The 22026-nt window shown below is 42.7% G+C and overlaps 1 protein-coding gene across 1 annotated transcript in view; it reads left to right on the forward strand.

The window, feature by feature from the left end:
* The window catches only part of MGAM (maltase-glucoamylase), a 102740-nt gene that overhangs the window by 44540 nt on the left and 36174 nt on the right, over nucleotides 1-22026 (forward strand). Inside the window, exons 14-24 of the mRNA XM_088834699.1 lie at nucleotides 1484-1568; nucleotides 3722-3839; nucleotides 4839-5010; nucleotides 6558-6674; nucleotides 8315-8469; nucleotides 10746-10830; nucleotides 11597-11653; nucleotides 12185-12309; nucleotides 16623-16711; nucleotides 17893-17942; nucleotides 18366-18533. Coding sequence (XP_088690825.1) covers nucleotides 1484-1568; nucleotides 3722-3839; nucleotides 4839-5010; nucleotides 6558-6674; nucleotides 8315-8469; nucleotides 10746-10830; nucleotides 11597-11653; nucleotides 12185-12309; nucleotides 16623-16711; nucleotides 17893-17942; nucleotides 18366-18533 — 1221 coding nt within the window. The remainder of the gene's footprint in view (nucleotides 1-1483; nucleotides 1569-3721; nucleotides 3840-4838; nucleotides 5011-6557; nucleotides 6675-8314; nucleotides 8470-10745; nucleotides 10831-11596; nucleotides 11654-12184; nucleotides 12310-16622; nucleotides 16712-17892; nucleotides 17943-18365; nucleotides 18534-22026) is intronic.

Consider the following 22026-nt stretch of genomic DNA (forward strand, 5'->3'; position numbering starts at 1 on the left):
CGCTGGATCATGGAGAAAGCAAGAGAGTTTCAGAAAAACATCTATTTCTGCTTCATTTACTATGCCAAAGCCTTTGACTGTGTGGATCACAATAAACTGTGGAACATTCTGAAAGAGATGGGAATCCCAGACCACCTGACCTGCCTCTTGAGAAACCTGTATGCAGGTCAGGAAGCAACAGTCAGAACTGTACATGGAACAACAGACTGGTTCCAAATAGGAAAAGGTGTACGTCAAGGTTGTATATTGTCACCTTGCTTATTTAACTTATATGCAGAGTACATCATGAGGAACGCTGGGCTGGAAGAAGCACCAGCTGGAATCAAGATTGCTGGGAGAAATATCAATAACCTCAGATATGCAGATGACACTACCCTTATGGCAGAAAGTGAAGAGGAACTCAAAATCCTCTTGATGAAAGTGAAAGAGGAGAGTGAAAAGGTTGGCTTGAAGCTCAACATTCAGAAAACAAAGATCATGGCATCTGGTCCCATCACTTCATGGGAAATAGATGGAAAAGCAGTGGAAACAGTGTCAGACTTTATTTTTTTGGGCTCCAAAATCACTGCAGATGTTTATTGCAGCCATGAAATTAAAAGACGCTTGCTCCTTGGAAGAAAAGTTATGACCAACCTTGATAGTATATTAAAAAGCAGAGACATTACTTTGCCAACCAAGGTCCGTCTAGTCAAGGCAATGGTTTTTCCCATGGTCATGTATGGATGTGAGAGTTGGACTGTGAAGAAAGCTGATCGCCGAAGAATCGATGCTTTTGAACTGTGGTGTTGGAGAAGACTCTTGAGAGTCCCTTGGACTGCAAGGAGATCCAACCAGTCCATTCTAAAGGAGATCAATCCTGGGTGTTCATTGGAAGGACTGATGCTAAAGCTGAAACTGCAATACTTTGGCCACCTCATGCGACGAGTTGACTCACTGGAAAGGACTCTGATGCTGGGAGAGGTTGGTGGCGGGAGGAGAAGGGGACGATGGAGAATGAGATGGCTGGATGGCATCACCGACTCAGTGGACATGAGTTTGAGTGTACTCCAGGAGTTGGTGATGGACAGGGAGACCTGGCATGCTGTGATTCATGGGGTCGCGGAGAGTCAGACACGACTGAGCGACTGAACTGAACTGAACTGAATATTGGGTTGGCCAAAATTTTCATTCAGGTTTTACTGTAAGATGTTATGGAAAAACCCAAATGAACCTTTGGCCAACTCAATATTTTGAGAAATATTTCAGTTTAAATGATTGAAGACATATGTCATTTTGAAGGGATTTTAACAACCTTCTCCACAAAGCCTTCAATTGGTAGGGAAGACAAGGCAGGAACATCTGTTTCTCTCTTTAACCTAAGGACCTCTTTAGAAAAGAAATATGTAGAATTATTTCTCTGAGTCCTTAAAAAAAAAGACACCATCTGTACAATATATGAGGAAATGTTACTCTTTCTTAATAATTTTTGCTCTTTGTCTTGTAGGATATGAATGAAGTCGCCAACTTCGTGGACGGCTCAGTTTCAGGATGTTCCATGAGCAATCTAAATTATCCCCCATTCACTCCCAGTAAGCTTTGATTAGTCTGATTAAAGTGGCAACACATATCTCATATTTTAAATTCATAAGGATAGATATGAACAACCGGCTGAGGGTTTTTGTACATAAATTGCATACAGGAAGGAAAATGTGGGTACCATATAAAGAAAACCAGAGAAGAAAATCAAAACACTCTGCTTTCTCAGATGAGGCATAAATTCAAAAGGGGCAACCTAGTCCTTCTGCTTACATCTGAGTTGTTTCTAGGGGAAAGTCTGGAGAAGATATTGTACAGAAACCAGAGGCTAGTAGTTAGTTCATTTTGCTCTCAAGTGTCGACAGGTCAGGGCTTACCAGAGAGAGAGACCAGATAACTAGATTTGGTCTTCAGATAAAGTCAAGTTTTGTCAGATCAAGAGAGTGAAGATAAGATTTGGACGACAGGATGAGAGGGAGCCAGAACCCATGGCTTGGGAGGACAAAGTCAGTGTCAGTGAATAGAATGCTAGAGAGATCTGATTGAACTTTGACCAATAGAATCTCCAGGGTGTGGCCCTAGGATCACAGCATTTGTTATATTTTGAAGAAAACTAGAGGCTCACAGAGAAATAGTATCTTGATTAAGAAAGGAATAAGCTGCTAGAATTAAAGCATCTTTTGAAGACTTCAAGTCTAAGATCATGGCATCCGGTCCCATCACTTCATGGCAAATAGATGGGGAAACAGTGGAAACAGTGGCTGACTTTATTTTTCTGGGCTCAAAAATCACTGCAGATGGTGATTGCAGCCATGATATTAAAAGACGCTTACTCCTTGGAAAGAAAGTTACAACCAACCTAGACAGAATATTAAAAAGCAGAGACATTACTCTATCAACAAAGGTCTGTCTAGTCAAGGCTATGGTTTTTCCAGTGGTCATGTATGGATGTAAGAGTTGGACTATAAAGAAAGCTGAGCGCTGAAGAATTGATTCTTTTGAACTGTGGTGTTGGAGAAGACTCTTGAGAGTCCCTTGGACTGCAACGAGATCCAACCAGTCCATCCTAAAGGAGATCAATCCTGGGTGTTCATTGGTAGGACAGATGTTGAAGCTGAAACTCCAATACTTTGGCCATCTGATGTGAAGAGCTGACTCATTTGAAAATACCCTGATGCTGAGAAAGATCAAGGGCAGGAGGAGAAGGGGATGACAGAGGATGATATGGTTGGGTGGAATCACTGACTCAATGGGCATGGGTTTGGGTAAACTCCGGGAGTTGGTGATGGACAGGGAGATCTGGTGTGCTGCGGTTCATGGGGTTGCAAAGAGTCAGACATGACTGAGCGACTGAACTGAACTGAATCTGATGAAAAAAAAAGAAATTGGAACAAATGGGTCAACATTAAACAGTGAGGGACTTAGATGGGAGGCTTCATTCTTTCGGTGATGGAAATTACTGATATTTTAGTAATGGAAATATGGCTGTCAAATGGTTTTGGAAATATTGATCTGGCATTATGTGTGCTTCTAATATGAAGGCATCACCAACTCGATGGACATGAGTTTGAGTGAACTCCGGGAGTTGGTGATGGATAGGGAGGCCTGGCGTGCTGTGATTCATGGGGTCGCAAAGAGTCGGACACGACTGAGCGACTGAACTGAACTGAACTGAATATGAATTAGAAAGTCGATAGATCAGAGGTCAATAAGCCATTAAGGAAATGATTGCAATAGTTAAGATCCAAAGTAATTTGCATCTGAACCAGAGTGGTGTGAAGGGAGCAGAGAAGATTGGGTGAATGAAAGACAGGTTGATCATCCTTTACAGTATCCGGTCAATGGAGAGAAGGGAGAGGAATTTATTTTTAATAAATATTTCTGTTCTTGGACCACTCAGCTAAGTCTGCAGACTTCAGATTTAACTTCAAGTCTAATTGGACCCACTTACTTCTAAGTGTTTGCTTCTGGTCACATGAGCACCCAGGTGGGAGGATGTGTGTGGGTGTCAAGTCAGCACAATTGTTTTGCATAAAAGAAAAACTACTGCAGGTGCATATAGCTCTCTGATTGCGTGGATGGTGTATGTCCACTTCCAGGATGGCCACAAAATTGCCTGCTCAGGGAGCCGCCATGTCTGGTGATAGTCGAGAAACAGGGAATGTGTAGCTCAGGGTCTCATTGACTGAACCCTCTTTTGTCACAGAAATCCTGGATGGGTACCTGTTCAGCAAGAGCATCTGCATGGATGCAGTGCAGCACTGGGGACAGCAGTATGACATCCACAATCTGTACGGCTACTCCATGGCCATCGCCACTGCAGAGTAAGGCCGTTATTGCTGTGGGCTCAATACATGATCAGATTGGCTTAATACATGATCAGATTCTTAGTCTTGTTAGATTCCAGGTGCTACTATGTTATTTTTTAGAACTTGGCAAGATAAGTAACGCTGTTATTATTGAATGAATGAAGAAAATCCTGGTCACGTAGAGAAGAAAGTGAAAGTGCAAGTGCAAATCATTCAGTCTTGTTTGACTCTTTGCGACCCCATGGACTATACAGTCCATGAAATTCTCCAGGCTAGAATATTGGAGTGGGTAGCCTTTCCCTTCTCCAGGGGATCTTCCCATCCCAGGGATCAAACCCAGGTCTCCTGCGTTGCGGGTGGATTCTTTACCAGCTGAACCATAAGGGAAACCCAAGAATACCGGAGTGGGTAGCCGATCCCTTCGTCAGCAGATTTTCCCGACCCGGGAATTGAACTTGGGTCTCCTGCATTGCAGGCAGATTCTTTACCAACTGAGCTATCAGGGAAACCCAAAGGGAAGAAGGAAGCTGATAAATATTTATGGAATGTATATAATGAAAGAAAGAATGGATACACGCATGAATGGAAAGTTGGAAGAAAGAGAAGTAACCTGACCAAGGTCAAACAGCTAATAAATTGTAAGAGCAAAATTTGGACTCATTTCTGCATAAGTCCAAGGTTTCATGTATTTTCCTCACCATACTCTATAGACTGGTGTACAGAGGGTTAAGTAACTTACAGACTTCATGTGCTTTGGGATTTTAGGTACCAGCTCAGTATCCTTGTACTGAAATTTGATTTTATGGAGTTAATGATGTACATAAAATGCCTAAAACCAAACAAAATATAAACATACCCAATGGGGCAGTCTGCTCCCAATAGCAAATCTAGCCCTGTAGGAGAGAACTAGAAGAAAAGAGTAGGCTGTTAACTTGAGAGCTTCAATATCATCACATTAACCTCTGGGCTAAGACTCACTAAGGTCACACATTGACTCCCTCTTTCCCTTTCTAGAACTGTCAAGACTGTGTTCCCCAACAAGAGAAGCCTCATTTTAACCCGTTCTACATTTGCGGGTTCTGGCAAGTTTGCAGCCCACTGGTTAGGAGACAATGCAGCCACCTGGAACGACCTTCGATGGTCCATCTCTGGCATGCTTGAGTTCAACCTTTTCGGTATCCCAATGGTGAGTCCACATGACAGTCCCCAGAGTGCCTCATTCTAGATGGCTTCCAGATAAGAAATCTTCCCCGCTCTGCCCTCTGCAGCCCAGGATCAAGCGTCTGGTGAGCATTGCTTCATCTGCATTAGTATGACATGGACACCACGACACTCTTTCCTGTACTACCTTATAAAAATAGAACCTTGATTCCACCTTGAAGTGGTATCATTGGAACTTTTTTTTTTAATTAAAGTACAACCTACATGTGAAAAAGTGCACATATCCATAAGGTTACAGATGATGATTTTCACAGACGAAATACGTCTGTGTATTTTGCACCCAAATGAGGAAGCACAGCACTGTCAGCATCCTAGAGATGGCTTTGGGATCTTTTAGTTAAATTCGACATATCTGTTTATTGAGCTCTCACTCTGAGCAAAGTATTGAGCTAGGTGTGCATGAAGAGAAACATAAATACAGTAATGGAAACACCTTCCTTCCCTCCCCCCCAAGTTTATACACAAGCTCACACACGTAATTATGGCAAACTAGGGTGAAAGTGCCAACAGGAACATATAATTTAAATGTTAAAAGAAATCCCAAGAAAGGGAATTTTCAACTCTAATAAGATTACAAGAAACAAGAGAAGTCACGGGAAGAAGTCAATAGTGACTTGATGTAGAAGATGGCTGCTGCTGCTGCTGCTAAGTCGCTTCAGTCGTGTCCGACTCTCTGCGACCCCATAGATGGCAGCGCACCAGGCTTCCCTATCTCTGGGATTCCTAACACTGGAGTGGGTTGCCATTTCCTTCTCCAATGTATGAAATTGAAACGTGAAAGTGAAGTCGCTCAGTCGTGTCCGACTAGTAGCGACCCCATGGACTGTAGCCCAACAGGCTCCTCTGTCCATGGGATTTTCTAGGCAAGAGTAGTGGAGTATGGCACTTGAGTTTAACCTTAAAAGTGGGTATGTTTATCAGACTAGTGGTTAGGGGAGATCATTTTAAGGCTGAGAAATAAACTTGAACAAGACCAACAAGAGGGAGCATTTGATATATCTGTAAGGATGGGTATGTAGGACTGGAATGAGAAATGATGCTGGAAAGGTGAGTTGCAGCCAGTTACCATGAGTTACCAGGAGGACGAGCAGCAGGAGACCCTGGACATTTTTGAAGAGATGAATGACCTGATCAGATTTAGCTGTTGGAAAATTAATTGTGCCAGTGCTGTAGTCAAAGTGATAATATCAATAGTATTTCTAGTTACTATTCACCAAAAAGCTATTGTGAGTCACATTTTACTTACATCATCTCATTTACTAAAACCCTAAAGTGCCCGCTTTAATAAAATGAGGAAACTGAGGTGCAGAGGGTTGAGTAACTCATTTGAAGTCACCTGGCAGTAAGGAGTGGACGCGGGACACAGCCCAATTCCATCACAATGCATTCGCCTTCTCAGGGAGGGGTCAGCCAAGTTCAGCTGGCAGGTCTCCGGTAGAAAGCAGAGCCCAGGAGCAGGGGCAGCAGTGGAGGTGAGGTCCACCTGCTGTCACTGTCTGTGTGTCCTTCCAGGTGGGCGCTGACATATGTGGCTTTATACTGGATACTTCTGAAGAGCTCTGCAGACGGTGGATGCAGCTGGGAGCATTCTATCCGTTTTCCAGGAATCACAATGGCCAAGGCTACAAGGCAAGTCAGTCTCCCAGGAGATATGATCAAAATAGACTTGGCATTCAGTAGGACTGGATCTACCTGCATTCTCACCTGGAAATCTGCTGAGCCAACTTCCTCCCTGGTGCTTCACTTAGGCTAACTGGGACCACTGTTTGCAGTTGACCAGAACTCCTGATGTGCCATTAAAATGCTCTGTTGCCATGGCCTCTGCTATTTCTGCTGCAGCAGTGAAAGAGATGGCAAGTCTGTGAAGGTTTTCAGTCAAACCTCTAGACACTTTATCTATGTTGTTCATTTTGAATAAAATAAGGAAATACTTCAAAGTTATTTAAATGGCAGTCTACCGAGAGAGCAGAGCTTCCCCAGTGGTTCAGAGATAAAGAATCCGCCTGCCAATGCAGGAGACATGGAAAACTCAGGTCGGATCCCTGGGGCGGGAAGATTCCCTGGAGGAGGAAATGGGAACCCACTCCAGTGTTCTTGCCTGGAAAAAATCCCATGGACAGAGGAGCCATGGGATTGCAGAGTCAGACACGACTGAGCAACTAAGCAATCATGCACTGCTGAGAGAGCACCCCTAGAATGAACGAGGGGGAGCCATTGCAGGGTGAAGAATGGCTACTTACTGGGTGAAATGAACTCCCTTTTCTCAATCCTGTTGCTCAGAAGCAAAGTTGCAAGGTAGCTCCAGGTCTGGTCGGAATAAAACTCTTAGCTGTGATGAATGGAGTCTGATTTCTGCAGATCCTTCTGAGGCAGGAGGTAGATGAGTTCCAGGCTAGGCATTTATAACTAGCCTCCTGTTTACATTTTCTGAGGAAGGAGGCAAGTGGACTCCAGGATAGGTATTTACAACCTAGGCTAGGTATTTACAGCCTCCCATTTGCACTTTGAGATAGAAAAAAAAAAACAACCAAAAACAAGAACAGGGTAAATAGACTTGGGGCCCTTTAAGATAACTGTCATGGCAGGAACAGAGAGGAGTCAAACTCTGCTTGAGTAAAAGATCAAGGTCATTTCCCCTCCTGGGGGCAAGGGAAACACTGCACCTGTGCAGGAAGGCTCTTTGGGGATCAAAAAGGAGGGGCTACCACCCCAGAATAGGCGGTGCTAAGGCCCCCCATAGGACTGAACTTTTTCCCCATCTTGGGAAAAAGTTGCACATGCATCTTGGGGAGGGTCCTAGGGCAGCTCAGAGGTGGAAAGAGAAACTAGATAGTTGGCCAAAGGTAAACAAAGACCGAGAAGAACTGCCGCATATAAATGACTTAACCACCTCTTCACTGAGCCCCCCCTCAATCCGGGGGGTGGCGGGGGGGATGCCCACACCCTTTGTATCCAGGTATGCCTCTCTGCCTTGCTTCTGTCTTAACTAAACAGGTTGTTTTCTCTGTGTGCGCTCACACTTGTCTCTAACAATAAACTTTGCACCTGCTTTTACGGTTTGCCTCCTTGAAACATTCTTGCTTTCAAACAGAGGCAAGAGCCTGGGAAAACTTGCTTCTTGCCTCTAACCCTTGCTGGTCTAGTGGCTAGGATTCCTGGTTTTCATTCAGGTCACACAGGTTCAATTACTGAGCGGGGAAGTCACCGCTCACTGCTGCTTCTCTGAGATCAAAACCAGATGACAACTACCGCCTCTTGTTTCTTCCCAGGCTCAGGATCCAGCCTCCTTTGGTGCCGACTCGCTGCTCTTGAATTCCTCCAGGCACTACCTGACTGTCCGCTATACCCTTCTGCCCTATCTCTACACCCTGTTCTACCGTGCTCACAGCCGCGGGGACACCGTGGCCAGGCCCCTTCTGCATGAGTGAGTTCCTCTCATCCACAGGCATTTATCAATACAACTGGGTGAAACTGACTGTATCATCAAATGGAAGCAGCAAAATTAAAACAATCCAGTTAATCAGATATGTTTTTTCAACTTGACTAATCATTCGGCATTTACAAGTCTATTACTGCCTATATATCAATGCTATTTTAGGTATATTTAAGTGTTATAGCCTTATCCCTTTGGGAGCGAGAAGTGTTCTAAAAGTCATGGGAGCTGGGATCTTTGTTCTCCCAACTAACTCTATACCTTAGACAAATCATTTAAGTTATTTCATCCTTAGCTTCTTTGAAAGTAAAAGTTGCTCAGTCATGTCCCAAGTCTTTGCAACCCCATGGACCGTACAGTCTATGGAATTCTCCAGGTGAGAATACTGAAGTGGGTAGCCTTTCCGTTCTCCAGGGGGTCTGCCCACATCGTGGGCAGATTCTTTACCAGCTGAGCCAGAAGGGAAGCAAGTGTCCCCTACATCTGGTATCTCACGCCTGATGATCTGAAGTGGAGCTGATGTAATAATGATAGAAATAAAGTGCACAGTAAATGTAATGTGTTTGAACCATCCTGAAACCAGCACCCCTTCCTCCCAAGTCCATGGAAAAATTGTCTTCCATAAAACTGGTCCTTGGTGCCAAAAAGGTTAGGGACCATTGATTTAAAGGCTTTGATATCTTGGAGCTGATGGTCGCTTTTGTCATGCACCCTGTTTGGGCTCTAGGAATGAGCCTGTCATTTACACACTGATAAGAATATTACTGTGCAGGATTTCCAGACATCAGAATTTTTATCTTTACCCAGTGAGTATCTAATTTGACTCTAACAAAGAGCACTTTTAAGAGACTCTCCTTAAAACTGGTCACTTAGTATGAACTGATGCCTCAACAGATTAGCCAGCAGGTATCTCTGGGGTCTTCAGGCAATCCTGTTTTGGGGCTGAAAGCAGCCGGGAGGAAATACATGCTGGATAGAGATGTGTACTAGGAGAGGGTGTGTCCTTGCTTCCGAGATGATGCTGTGGGGCCCTCTAGTGGCTGCAGGATGCGTAGCTCTGTGGTGGGGTTGGCATTCTCCTGAGTGGCCCCGGGGGGATCAGGAGAAGGAAGCCGTATTTAGAAACTGAGGATTGAGATGATGCTGGGAAGCTTATGTGGAGCTAGCCACCTTGAGACAGAGGCTGTGGTTTAGGTGGGGACCCTGCCTCAACTGGCCTTCCCAGGTAGCTCAGTGGGTAAAGAATCTGCCTGCAGCGCAGGAGATTCGGGAGATTCAGGTTCCTTCCCTGGTTCAAGAAGATACCCTGGAGGAGGGCATGGCAACCCACTCCAGTGTTTTTTCCTGGAGAATCCCATGGACAGAGGAGCCTGGTGGGCTACAGTCCATAGGGTGGTAAAGAGTTGGACACGACTGAAGTGACCCACAAAAATAGAGATATTAGGTTGAACTAGTGTTTGCTGTTAATTAGATCAAAGCCTCAGTTTGGACATAGAATTCAACCAGTTTTATTGATTGGCTTGAAAGTGATTCATTCTAACAGTTTTGAGCACAGATGTTCTGAAAGCCAAATACCTGGGTATTGGAGGATATACTTGCTGGTAATCAGTGAGGACATTTTTGAGGTCTATATTGGTCACATCACATAAAAAGAAAAATAGAATGTAGGTCTCATTTATTAAAATTAACAGAATAATTTTACACTCAACAAATAAAGGGACTTTTTTCTTGTCAAAATCAAAACACAGTTAATTCCCTTATGTTTCTGACATTTTAGGCCCTTAGGTATTATATTATTATAAAATATATTTATCCTTGTGGGTAAGGTTTTGCTATCCCCTGGAATTCTCTATTAAAACACAGGTATCCTAAAAGACAAAAGAGTAAAGTTTTTAATTGGTTTTTGTTTTTGGAGGGAGGGTGATCAGATCCAATTCTTTTTGGATAGTCAGCTGAAGTTTTCAAATATCTTGCTTGTTTTATTTTTGAAGGGAGATATGGCAAATAGAATTATATCCTGGAACCTGCCCAGCACAAGTACTGAAATAGGAATTTCTCTCCAAATTGGGGGAAGCATAGAAGGGTACAGAGGCTGGGAAATTGGGTCTACCTGCAGGAGTGTGGGGAGGGTTAGGGATTGAATAGGGGTCACAGAATAATTAGGAGAATTTGCCCCAGGCAGGGAGCATGCAGGTTTTAGACAGGTTTGGGGGAGAGCTGCCAGAAAGCACTGGCCCAGATCTCAGGGAAGATTTCTCTGTGTCTAGGTTCTACCAGGACAGCAACACCTGGGATGTGCACCAGCAGTTTTTATGGGGGCCTGGCCTCCTCATCACTCCAGTCCTGGATGAGGCAAGTGTTCCCACAGAGTAACCATGGCGGTCTCTGCTTTTGTTCCTGCTAACTCCAAACTCCTCTCTTCTTGCAACCGTGTATCTTCTTCCTGTTCCCAAACTGTTTCCAACATCCCTGGCTGGGGCAGCCTTAAAGGCAGTGTGCTGGAGTTTGGGAAAGATGGGTACACATTTTTGTCTCTAGGAGTCTTTTGTCCTTGACCAAGTTTCCAATCAATGTAGAAGCATCTACGGCTGACTCTGGGATCAGGAGTGGTCCTATGCATTGTCAGATTCACCCAGCAGATCATAACTTGCTCCGTGATGGAGAGACAGGATGGAGCAGTGCCCTAGCACTCATTCTAAGGTCAGGCTGACCGTGGTGTTGGTTGCCATCTCTGCCACTTGGCACCGGTGACACCTGGGGAAAATGATGTGCTAGTTCCTCAGCTGTGAGGTGAGGTAACAACAGCCCCTATCACTGGGGACTCTTGGGAAGGTTAAATGTGGTAAACAGTGTAAACCTGGAACTGCTATTTTATCACAACGTGTGTTTCCGTATTATTCTTCTTCTTCCTAATGTAATTCCACCTGGGGTTTTTCTTTGAGTTGCCAAGTTATCGCCTTTATTAGAAGAAAAGCACAAGTTGATAACAGAGAAAAGAAAGGCCATGTATGCATTCTCAGTATATGTTTAACAATTTCCCTAGGGAATGCTAAGAAATCCATTTTTTTTCTCCTTCAGAGGCTGGGCCATGAAGGACAAGATTTTGTTTTAATTTCAGGGTGCAGAGAAAGTGACCGCATACATGCCTGATGCTGTCTGGTATGACTATGAGACTGTAAGTAGCTTTGACTTTTCTCCACTCTTCAAGCTGCATAGACAGGATACCTCTAAACAGAGAGAAACATCTATCCGTGTACTGAGGAATGTTTCTGCCATGCTTCCAGTAGTAATTTCACAGCTGAATCAATAAAGTGAGCCTTGGTCACTAGACATCAGTCATGATGAAATCTGGAAAAGATACTTCCATGTACTTTATTCGGCAGTAAAGTATAGATGGAAGTAGAAGATCTCGTGGGCAAATACTGGGGCCGGTAGACAATTTGAGCCTGGTTTTGAGTCAGATTCTTATTTAGCATGGTCAGTTCCCTCAATGTATGTCAAATAGCCTCAGCAAGACATTGTGTTCCTCCAAGCCCTCAGCTGATTCCAGAACCAGTTGTTCTTAAATTCTTTCCCTTTTCTTGTTTGATTGCCTGGCTAGACAGCAGTTCAGCTAGGTGGGAGAAGGAGACAGCTGTAGGTAAGCCAGCATGTGGTTAAGAGGTGGCGCGTGCATGCTAACGTGTTTGAGTTGTCTGTGCCTCAGGGGGGCCAAGTGAGTTGGAGGAAGCAAAAAGTGGAGATGGAACTTCCTGGAGACAAAATTGGACTTCACCTGCGAGGAGGCTACATCTTCCCCACACAGCAGCCAGCCACGACCACAGTGGCCAGGTACAGTGCAGCCGGGGGTTTCCTTATAAGAGGGGGAGGCTGACAAACCTGGTCATTTCTGTTCCCATCTGTTGTCTGTGTAGAAGAGGCTGATGCATTGCATGGACTGTGGGGAGGAAGGGCATTTGTGTGTGTGTGTGTGTGTGTGTTTGTGTTTGTGTGTGTATGAGGTCATCAAACTCTGTCCCTAGATTTCCCTAGGCCTCTTCTGGAGAAGCTGATTTAGAGCTGCATCCAGATGGATTTTCAAAGACCTGAATCCCTGTCCTTCCTTAACCCCTCTGACTTTCTCCTTGAAACATACTGACATCTGCGGTGGTGAACCTTCCTAGTTTTCCTAGGACCATTTCAGTGTTAGCCCTGAAAGTCTCATGTTTTGGGGAACATCTCCATTCTGGGTAAAGGAGGTCTGTTGATCTCCCCAACTGCCTTAATTGGACCATCATTCCACTGTACTGTGCTCCTGACACCCCATTTCTAGGGAGTTGGTTCCATTTCCACTCCCCTATAATTTCAGTTTCCTGTTCCTTTCTTTCCATGAGCCATTTCTTGTGATGCAAAACTGTGTTCGAAAATTATTTCCTGTGCAGTTCAAATCTCCTTCATGTCACTACTTTCTCCTTGATGATTTTGATTCTCAAATTATACATTCCATCTGATACTAAAGAGGCTCATATTCATGTTCATGTCTCTAAGTTATTAGCTTATTAGCTTTTAATAGGCAGGGAATTTTTTGGAGGTTAGGAATCCTTTTCTTTTGAACATTTCTTCCTACCATAATTTTTCAAATTTTGACTTTGTAATACTGATGGAAAATATTTATACACCCAGTACCACCTGCTTTCTTTTTCTTTATTCAGCTTTATGCTGTTCTGCATACTGATACCAAAACTGTCTTTCCAAAATGAAGATCTCAACTTATTGCTTCCCAGGTTAAACTCCAAGGTTTGTCATTAGCAGAGTGCTGAAGGCCACATAATCTGGTTTCAAGTTAACAAATGTGTCTCCTGATACAGCTTGCTACACACCTTTAGATTTGCAATGCCAAAAATCTTGTTATTCTCCAAACATACTCATCTCTTTTCCTGCCTTTGGGCTTCTCTATTTATTGTCCTTTTCAACATTCTTTGCCTGATACATTCTTAATGGTCTTTCAAATTAAACTCAGATTTCTTCTGTGAGAAATCCTCCCCCAAAACTCCTGCAGAGGGAGTGCTGCTACTCGCAGTTTTCCGCTTATTATTTATACTTTCTTATTGCTTAGCTATTTTTCCCCCTTCTTAACATTGTTAAGTATTTCAATCATAGTTACTTTATACTTTGCAACTGAGATTTCTAGTCTCTGAAGTTCTTAGTAGACTCTTAATAAATCTCTTGTTCGTTGCTTTTGCCATCTATCTTTCATGCTGGCTAGTTACCTTATGTGTTTAGTAATATTTTTGTTGTTCAAATGTGGTGACTGCAAGGATCCAATTATAGGTCTCATTCCTTCAGAGATGGTTAGCCTTCTTTTTGGTTGCAAACGAGGATTGCTGTCACTTTGGGTTTCACATTAACAACCTTCAAGGATCAGGTGTCTAATTATCTAGAGCCAAGTAGTGTTTTAGTGGATGAGTCCTTCTGGTTATTGGCTCCCCAGGTGGCCCAGTGGTAGAGAATCTGCCTGCCAATGCCGGAGACTGCAAGAGATGTGGGTTCAATCTCTGGATCAGGAAAATCCCCTGGCATAGGAAATGGCAACCCACTCCAGTATTCTTGCCTGGGAAATCCCAAGGACAGAGGAGCCTGGCAGGTTATAGTCTGTGGGGTCACAAAGAGTTGGACAGGACTGAGCAGCTAAGCATGCACATATGCCTTCAGAGTATACGGCACCCTCCAGCATATCTAGGCCACTGTGACGCTAGAAGTATCAGGATGGACTCCTGTAAGGATTTTTAACTTCTGTGTCACTCAACTTTCTGCTTTGATTATTTGGTAGATATGTTTAATCTTTCTTACAATATGTAAGGTCATCAGTGGAGCTGTGGTCTGTTTGGTTTTTTTTTTTTTTATTTCTAAAAAAGAATTTTATTAAAAAAGCACAAATGCAAAGAAATGAACAGAGGAAAATTTATGCGTCGAACCTGGACTGGTCACTTATGATAATATACATGCTACAATTCCATTCTCTCCAATCATTCCACCTTCACCCTCTCCCACAGAGTCCCAAAGACTGTTCTAAATGCCTATGTCTCTTTTGCAGTCTCTTATACAGGGTTCAGGTTACCATTTTTCTAAATTCCATATATATGCGTTAATATACGGTATTGATGTTCTTCTTTCTGGCTTATTTCACTCTGTATAATTGGCTCCAATTTCATCCACCTCATTAAAACTGATTCAAATGCATTCTTTTTGATGGCTGAGAAATACTCCATTGTGTATATGTACCAAAGCTTTCTTATCCATTCATCTGCAGATGGACATCTAGGTTGCTTCCATGTCCTGGCTATTATAAACAGTGCTGCAATGAACATTGGAGTACATGTGTCTCTTTCAATTCTGGTTTCCTCGGTGTGTATGCCCAGGAGTGCGATCGCTGGATCATATGGCAGTTCTATTTCCAGTTTTCTGAGGAATCTCCACACTGTTCTCCATAGTGGCTGTACTAGTTTGCATTCCCACCAACAGTGTAAGAGGGTTCCCTTCTCTCCACACCCTCTCCAGCACTTATTGCATGTAGACTTTTGGATAGCAGCCATTCTGACTGGTGTGAAATGGTATCTCATTGTGGTTTTGATTTGCATTTCTCTGATGATGAGGGATGTTGAGCATTTTTTCATGTGTTTATTAGCCATCTTTATGTCTTCTTTGGAGAAATGTCTGTTTAGTTCTTTGGCCCATTTTTTGATTGGGTCACTTAGTTTTCTGGAATTAAGCTGCAGGAGCTGCTTGTATAATTTGGAGATTAATCCTTTATCAGTTGCTTCATTTGCTATTATTTTCTCCCATTCTGAAGGCTGTCTTCTCACCTTGCTTAGAGTTTCCTTTGCTGTGCAGAAGCTTTTGATTTTAATTAGGTCCCATTTGTTTATTTTTGCTTTTATTTCCAATATTCTGGGAGGTGGGTCTTGGAGGATCCTGCTGTGATTTATGTCGGAGAGTGTTTTGCCTACGTTCTCCTCTAGGAGTTTTATAGTTTCTGGTCTTACATTTAGATCTTTAATCCATTTTGAGTTTATTTTGGTGTATGGTGTTAGGAAGTGTTCTAGTTTCATTCTTTTACATGGTTTTGTATCTCTTAGACTTGCTAGCATTGAAAGCTACTCAGTACGTGTGTGTTAAATGAAAACAGGTGAGTGTTGCTAATGGAATCTGGCTTGCACAGGGCACTGTGGAAGGCTGAACTGTGAGAGAGTACAATAGGGGATGTAAGGGGTGCAACAGGAGCCAGAAATCAGGAGGTGGTTTAGGGGAGGATGAGATAGGGAGAGATTTCAAATGCAGTTGCTCTTCCTTTCTCTGTCTCTCTCTATGTCCATATATTTCAGCATCTTTTGAGTGGTTTCTTGTGTTTCATTTTCTAAGTCGGGGTCCCCAACCTCCAGGATCTAATGCCTGATGATCTGAGGTAGAGCTGATGTAGTAACAGTAGGAACAAAGTGCGCAATAAATGTTACATGCTTGAATCATCCCAAAACCACCTGTCCCACTCCTGGTCTGTGGAAAAGTTGTCTTCCACGAAACTAGTCCCTGGTGCCAAAGAAGTTGGGGATTGTTGTTCGAAGTTATGTAGCAAATAATTAGAATGTTTCCTTTTTCTGTCTCAAAATGAACTGAAAATAAATAATCAAGTTAGGAAAATTGCCCTCATACAGACGGATTCTATTTTATTTTCTTGGTTTCCGAGTCAACGTGGTTCTTAGGCAGGGAAAAAATATGTCCTCCTGAGTTCAGTGAATACTTCCCCTGCATGTATCAGCTACAAAATGATTAGGCTGAATCAATTATCATCTAGGATTTCTCTTCTAATAGTCTGTATTGCAAATAATAACAGCATTAACAGCTTTTATTTAGCAATTCTGGTGATTAAATTCTTGCCTCCTACATAGATGTTTCTTGCTCATGTTTGGGGTATTTCTGTCTCCTGTGACACTAGTGATTCTAGAAAATGATGCCCCTGTAGATTTTGCCTTTGTACCTGAAGACGAGCAGAGCCATCTGCTGCTAGGAACCTTTCCCACTTGAAATCTGATGGAATCCTTCACAGCTCATTTAGCAAAATTCTTTGAGCCCCAAGTCTTTGCCTCTCACATAAATCTTGTTTCTCACAGTCGACGGAACCCTCTCGGTCTAATCATTGCCCTGGATGAGAACAAAGAAGCAAAAGGCGAACTTTTCTGGGATGATGGGGAAACAAAAGGTGAGCACCACGTTGGGGTTTCCAGATGTGCATCTTTGAGCTTCTCCTGCTGCTCATTCAGCGGTGGGAGACATTTCATCAGGCACCGTCGCGTTGATCACTCGAGAGAAGAATTCTGGTTTTGGTTGTGCAGTTTAGGAATAGTGGTAGATGAAAGGATGGTAGATGTTTTCCTTGGATGGAAGGAAAACTCCCCTCCACCTCTCAGAATTCTCCCACTGGCGAGCTATATTGTATTTATATAGGCTCTCATTTGATTTTCAGTCAGCCCCTGAAATATGTTTTCAAGGCTGTTTCTGCCATTCAGTGCATTTTCCTTCACTCCAAATGCTTATGAACAAGCACGGATGACATGTAAAACATGCCCGTGCTAGTGAGGCAGTGAGAGGACACTTTCCTAGTGCACCGCGTCTAGCCATACTTCTCAGCTCATGTGTCTGTCTCCAGCACACTAAGAACTCTTGTGGCTCAGGCTTAGGAAGCAGATTCACTGGAGCCATATGCTTTGGAAGCTCTTGGGAGGGAACCTTTTCAAGGTTAAGGTAGGAAGGAAAAGAGAAAACAGTGGCTCAGCCTTGGAAACTCTGTCTATAATCTGCCATTCTCAACGTGAAGCTCTGTTACTGAGTCCAAGCTTGCTCTGCTTGCCACATGACAGGCCAATAAATTGGAGACAAGGTGTTGAGGCAAAGAATAAGGACTTTATTCAGAAAATTGGCAAACGGAGAAGATGGCAGACTAATGTCTCAAAATAACCACATATCAAGGTCTGGATGTCAGGTCCTTTTATAGATTAGAGGACGAGGAGGTGAAGAAGTCAAAAGGTCGTAAGTCTTTCACTTATCTCCTGGAATGGCCAGCCTCAGTGAGGGGGTGTGTTAATTTCTTTCTTCCTGAAGCTGTTCACAGGCAATTAGGGTAAGGATGTCTCCCTGAACAAAGGCACTTTGATTTAACATTCAGATGTAGGGGCAGGGTTCCCCGAGGCAGGCTGTTATGTATAGACAGTATCCTTTTAGTGAACAAAAGCAATGAGAAACAGAGGTTAAAGTAAAAGAAACAGATCTAACTTGTAGTCAGGTTTTCTTCTTTCCTGTAACAGCTTCAAGGAGCACCAGGATGAAATCTGTTTTTCTGTATTGGGCAGGCCACAGTCTGACTTGCCCTTCTCTCCCTTTCAGATACTGTGGCAAACAACCTTTATCTCTTATGTGAGTTCTCCGTTACCCAAGTGAGTAGTATGTTTTTATGAATCTTAAGTGTGAGCTTTGGTCTGATGATTAGCTCCTGTCTGTTTGTGTATATGTGTATTTGTAGCTTCATTTATAACAATAGGGGGACGCATTTCTGTTTATGACTTTATGGCCAATGATTGGATTATCTATGTTAGTAAAAAGAGGCAATGGTCTGGATAAATCAAAGGAGTAAGTCTTTTTAAACGAATTTTCAAAAAATTCCTTTGTGTGCATATGTGTTTCTCTCACCCTCCTTCTCCCTGCCTCAGGGGAAAACTAAGTTTGTATTTGAGCACAAGTTAGTAGAGACAAGGAAGAAGCATTCAGGGCCATTTGGGTAGCTGGTCTAGGACAGACTATTTGAGTGACTTGAGAATCTGTGTATTTAAGGCAGATCTTTGTGTTTAATTGTTTTGCAGGACCGCCTGGAGGTTAAGATTTTGCAATCAACCTACACAGACCCCAATAATTTAGCATTTAAAGAAATTAAAATCCTTGGAACCCAGAAGCCTAACAACGTTAGAGTGAAACAGAACGGTGTTCCAATTCAAGTTTCTCCTAATGTCACTTACGATTCTAACCTACAGGTAAATAACTTAGATGTTCCTTCTTGCCAAGGTGGCATTGGTTTCTAAAGGACCAGGGCACACTCTGAAGCCAGAAGTGGGGAAGTTAGAGGGTTAGGATAGAAAAGAATAAAAGAGGGCGCCAGAGCTGGGATGAACAAGGAGGCTGCTGAGATACTGGGAGGAAGTAAACTGGTCCTTTCCTCTTTTGTCCCTTATCTGCCCCTCAGTCTTCTGTCCTTTCTGCCTGGAACAGAAGAAGAGCAAAGACAGGAGTCTGGGGAGCAGGATTAGAGGAAAACTGGGTCTGAAAGCTGTTGATTGATTGATGCTAGAAGGGTTGAGGTGGGATTCCCATTCACTTAAAATTTCAGGTGCTTTTCTTTTTTTCTTTACTCTATAGAGCTACATTCTCACTCCAACACATTCTTAGGAAATATTTTGAGTCAATGAATTTGATAAGCTTAGCTAATGCTACTTACTTGGTTCAGTTCAGTTCAGTCGCTCATTCGTGTCCAACTCTTTGCGACCCCATGAATCACAGCATTAGGTGATAATAATAAAACAAATTTTTTTCATCACTTTTAATGAGACGATGTTCTTGAATAGGTTATTGTCAATTCCTCTGAAATTTTAGTATTATGAGGGATCCTTTTCCCCAACACTGTTTGTTACAGGTGTTCAAGATAATCTGGGATAGGGAGCAGTGTGGTCATCATGGTTTGTGAGGAACCTTCCAAATTTGGAGAAAAATAAGTAAATTTTGTTTTCTACTAAAATGATATATTGGTATCATTGGATATTTTGTCCTAACAACATACATTGAGGTTGCATACATTATAAAGTTAGAAATAAAGTTTTATATGACTGGTTATGTGTGTAGCAAAGTGCAAGTCCTTTGTAAGATGCTCAAATGAAAATAAACTAATTATCAGTTTGATAAATAGATTAATAAATATACAAACAAAAGAACTCTTTTATTATTTGAATTTAGGTGGCGGACAGGCAACCCAATCCTACCTTTAGGAAATGTTAACTTATATTCTTTCCATTTTCATGTTTAAAGCTTAATGGAGTCATTGAGCAAAAACTTTGGCAGCATTAGGTCTAGAGTTGGAACTCAAAGACAGTACATCTGTGTAGAGATTTGTTCAGCTGCAAGTGACAGGAAACTCATCAAAATGGTAGTTTAAGCAAACTGGGATTTTTTTACTTGTGGTATTGAGAGTTTAGGAAGCGCTCAGTTTCTGGCATTGGCTCAGTACCTCGGGGTTGCCAGTGTTGAGGTCTTTTCTTCTCTTGTGATTGGAAGTGGTGGCTTAATTCCAGTCACTTAGCCTTGTTAGAGGAAAAAAAATAAAACAAAGAAGAAGGAGCTGGAAGGAAAAGGGAAAGGTGATGATGAAAGAAAGGGAGAGGGTAGGCCCCTTAAATCAAGAAAGAAACCCTTGGCCAGCTACTTCCAGTGGACTTGTACTCAGCTATGAATGGCTGCAGCTGTGTTACATGGATTAAAAAAAAAGTTCTTCTTTGGGAAGTTTGGTATTCCAAACTGAAGTAATAAGAAGGGAATTTTCCATTGGGCAGGTAGCTAGAAGTCTGTTTCACAAAGGGGCACCATTATTGTAGAAAGGGCATTGGTGTAGGTAAAGCAGTCAAGGTTGGAGTATTAGAATAAGCCAATCTTGGGACTAAGAAAAGCCTTTTGTTAGCCTGTGAGTCTGTATAACTGGAATAGGCTGGACCCACGTCTGGAAGACGGCCTAGTTTGGACAGATTAACTTGTGGTCAGCTTTTGGAGGGTCTTAAGTGCCAAACTAAGGATGTGATCTAATTCTCAAAGGGTCTCCTATTGATCCTTGAATCAATATGCACCATTGTGAGAGTGTTGTTCTGTGCTGGGTTTTGAGGTATAGGGAAATGCGAGATGAATATAGACTGCGGAGAGACTAGAAGGATGATAATCCTTAGCATGAGATTTTATGACTCTAGACAAATGAGAACTTTCACTATGGAAGTTACTATTTTACAAGGAGACAACCAGAAGAAAAACACATAGAAAAAATTAAGTATTTGAATTAGTGAATGGAACTCAAAGAAAGTTTCAAGTTTTGAGGCTCTGGGCTTGGACCATGAAGAGACCAGGATATTAAAAATAGAAGGAGGTATGATTTTGCCTACTTAGCAATTTTGTAATTGGTAAACTGAGACCCAGGGAATTTGAAAGAATCTGTCCAAGTTTCCTCAGTGGGATGGAGGAACCCAGGCCATATGATTCTTATTTCTCTGTTCTTGCCCCAACTCCAGACCTGTGGGGAATACTGGTTTAGGGGGTGAAGGGCAAGAATATAAGCTCAACTGAGGATGATACCATGTACTTGTGTGTGCTGTGCTACAAGGGGATTGCAGAAGAGAGTCTTCCTGACAAAATAAGGAAGAGGAAGAAGAGTCGGGGAGGGGAGAAAAGGGTGATTACAGAAGGTTGCAGTTGACCTGATTCTTTTCAAAATGTTGTACAAGATTGTACAAAATGTTATGTACAAGACTCTGATAGAATTGCACCATTTTCCCTGTGGTTATTGGCTAACTCCCTACCCAGTCTCTCTCTCTGTTCATGGAAGCTCCAGTGCTATGTTACTTGGATTCTTGAGAGACTGGTCTGATTTTATTTTCTTTCAATGCCAAAGAATGCTCAAACTACCGCACAATTGCACTCATCTCACACGCTAGTAAAGTCATGCTCAAAATTCTCCAAGCCAGGCTTCAGCAATATGTGAACTGTGAACTCCCAGATGTTCAAGCAGGTTTTAGAAAAGGCAGAGGAACCAGAGATCAAATTGCCAACATCCGCTGGATCATGGAGAAAGCAAGAGAGTTCCAGAAGAGCATCTATTTCTGCTTCATTGACTATGCCAAAGCCTTTGACTGTGTGGATCACAATATACTGTGGAAAGTTCTTAAAGAGATGGGAATCCCAGACCACCTGACCTGCCTCTTGAGAAACCTGTATGCAGATCAGGAAGCAACAGTCAGAACTGTACATGGAACAACAGACTGGTTCCAAATAGGAAAAGGAGTGCGTCAAGGCTGTATATTGTCACCTTGCTTATTTAACTTATATGCAGAGTACATCATGAGGAACGCTGGGCTGGAAGAAGCACAAGCTGGAATCAAGATTGCTGGGAGAAATATCAATAACCTCAGATATGCAGATGACACTACCCTTATGGCAGAAAGTGAAGAGGAACTCAAAAGCCTCTTGATGAAAGTGAAAGAGGAGAGTGAAAAGGTTGGCTTGAAGCTCAACATTCAGAAAACGAAGATCGTGGCATCTGGTCCCATCACTTCATGGGAAATGGATGGAAAAACAGTGGAAACAGTGTCAGACTTTATTTTTTTGGGCTCCAAAATCACTGCGGATGCTGATTGCAGCCATGAAATTAAAAGATGCTTACTCCTTGGAAGGAAAGTTATGACCAACCTTGATAATATATTAAAAAGCAGAGACATTACT

Source organism: Moschus berezovskii, chromosome 3 (assembly GCF_049115385.1).
Source record: "Moschus berezovskii isolate FMDL1 chromosome 3, NW_MosBer_1.0, whole genome shotgun sequence".
Classification (NCBI taxonomy): Eukaryota; Metazoa; Chordata; class Mammalia; order Artiodactyla; family Moschidae; genus Moschus; species Moschus berezovskii.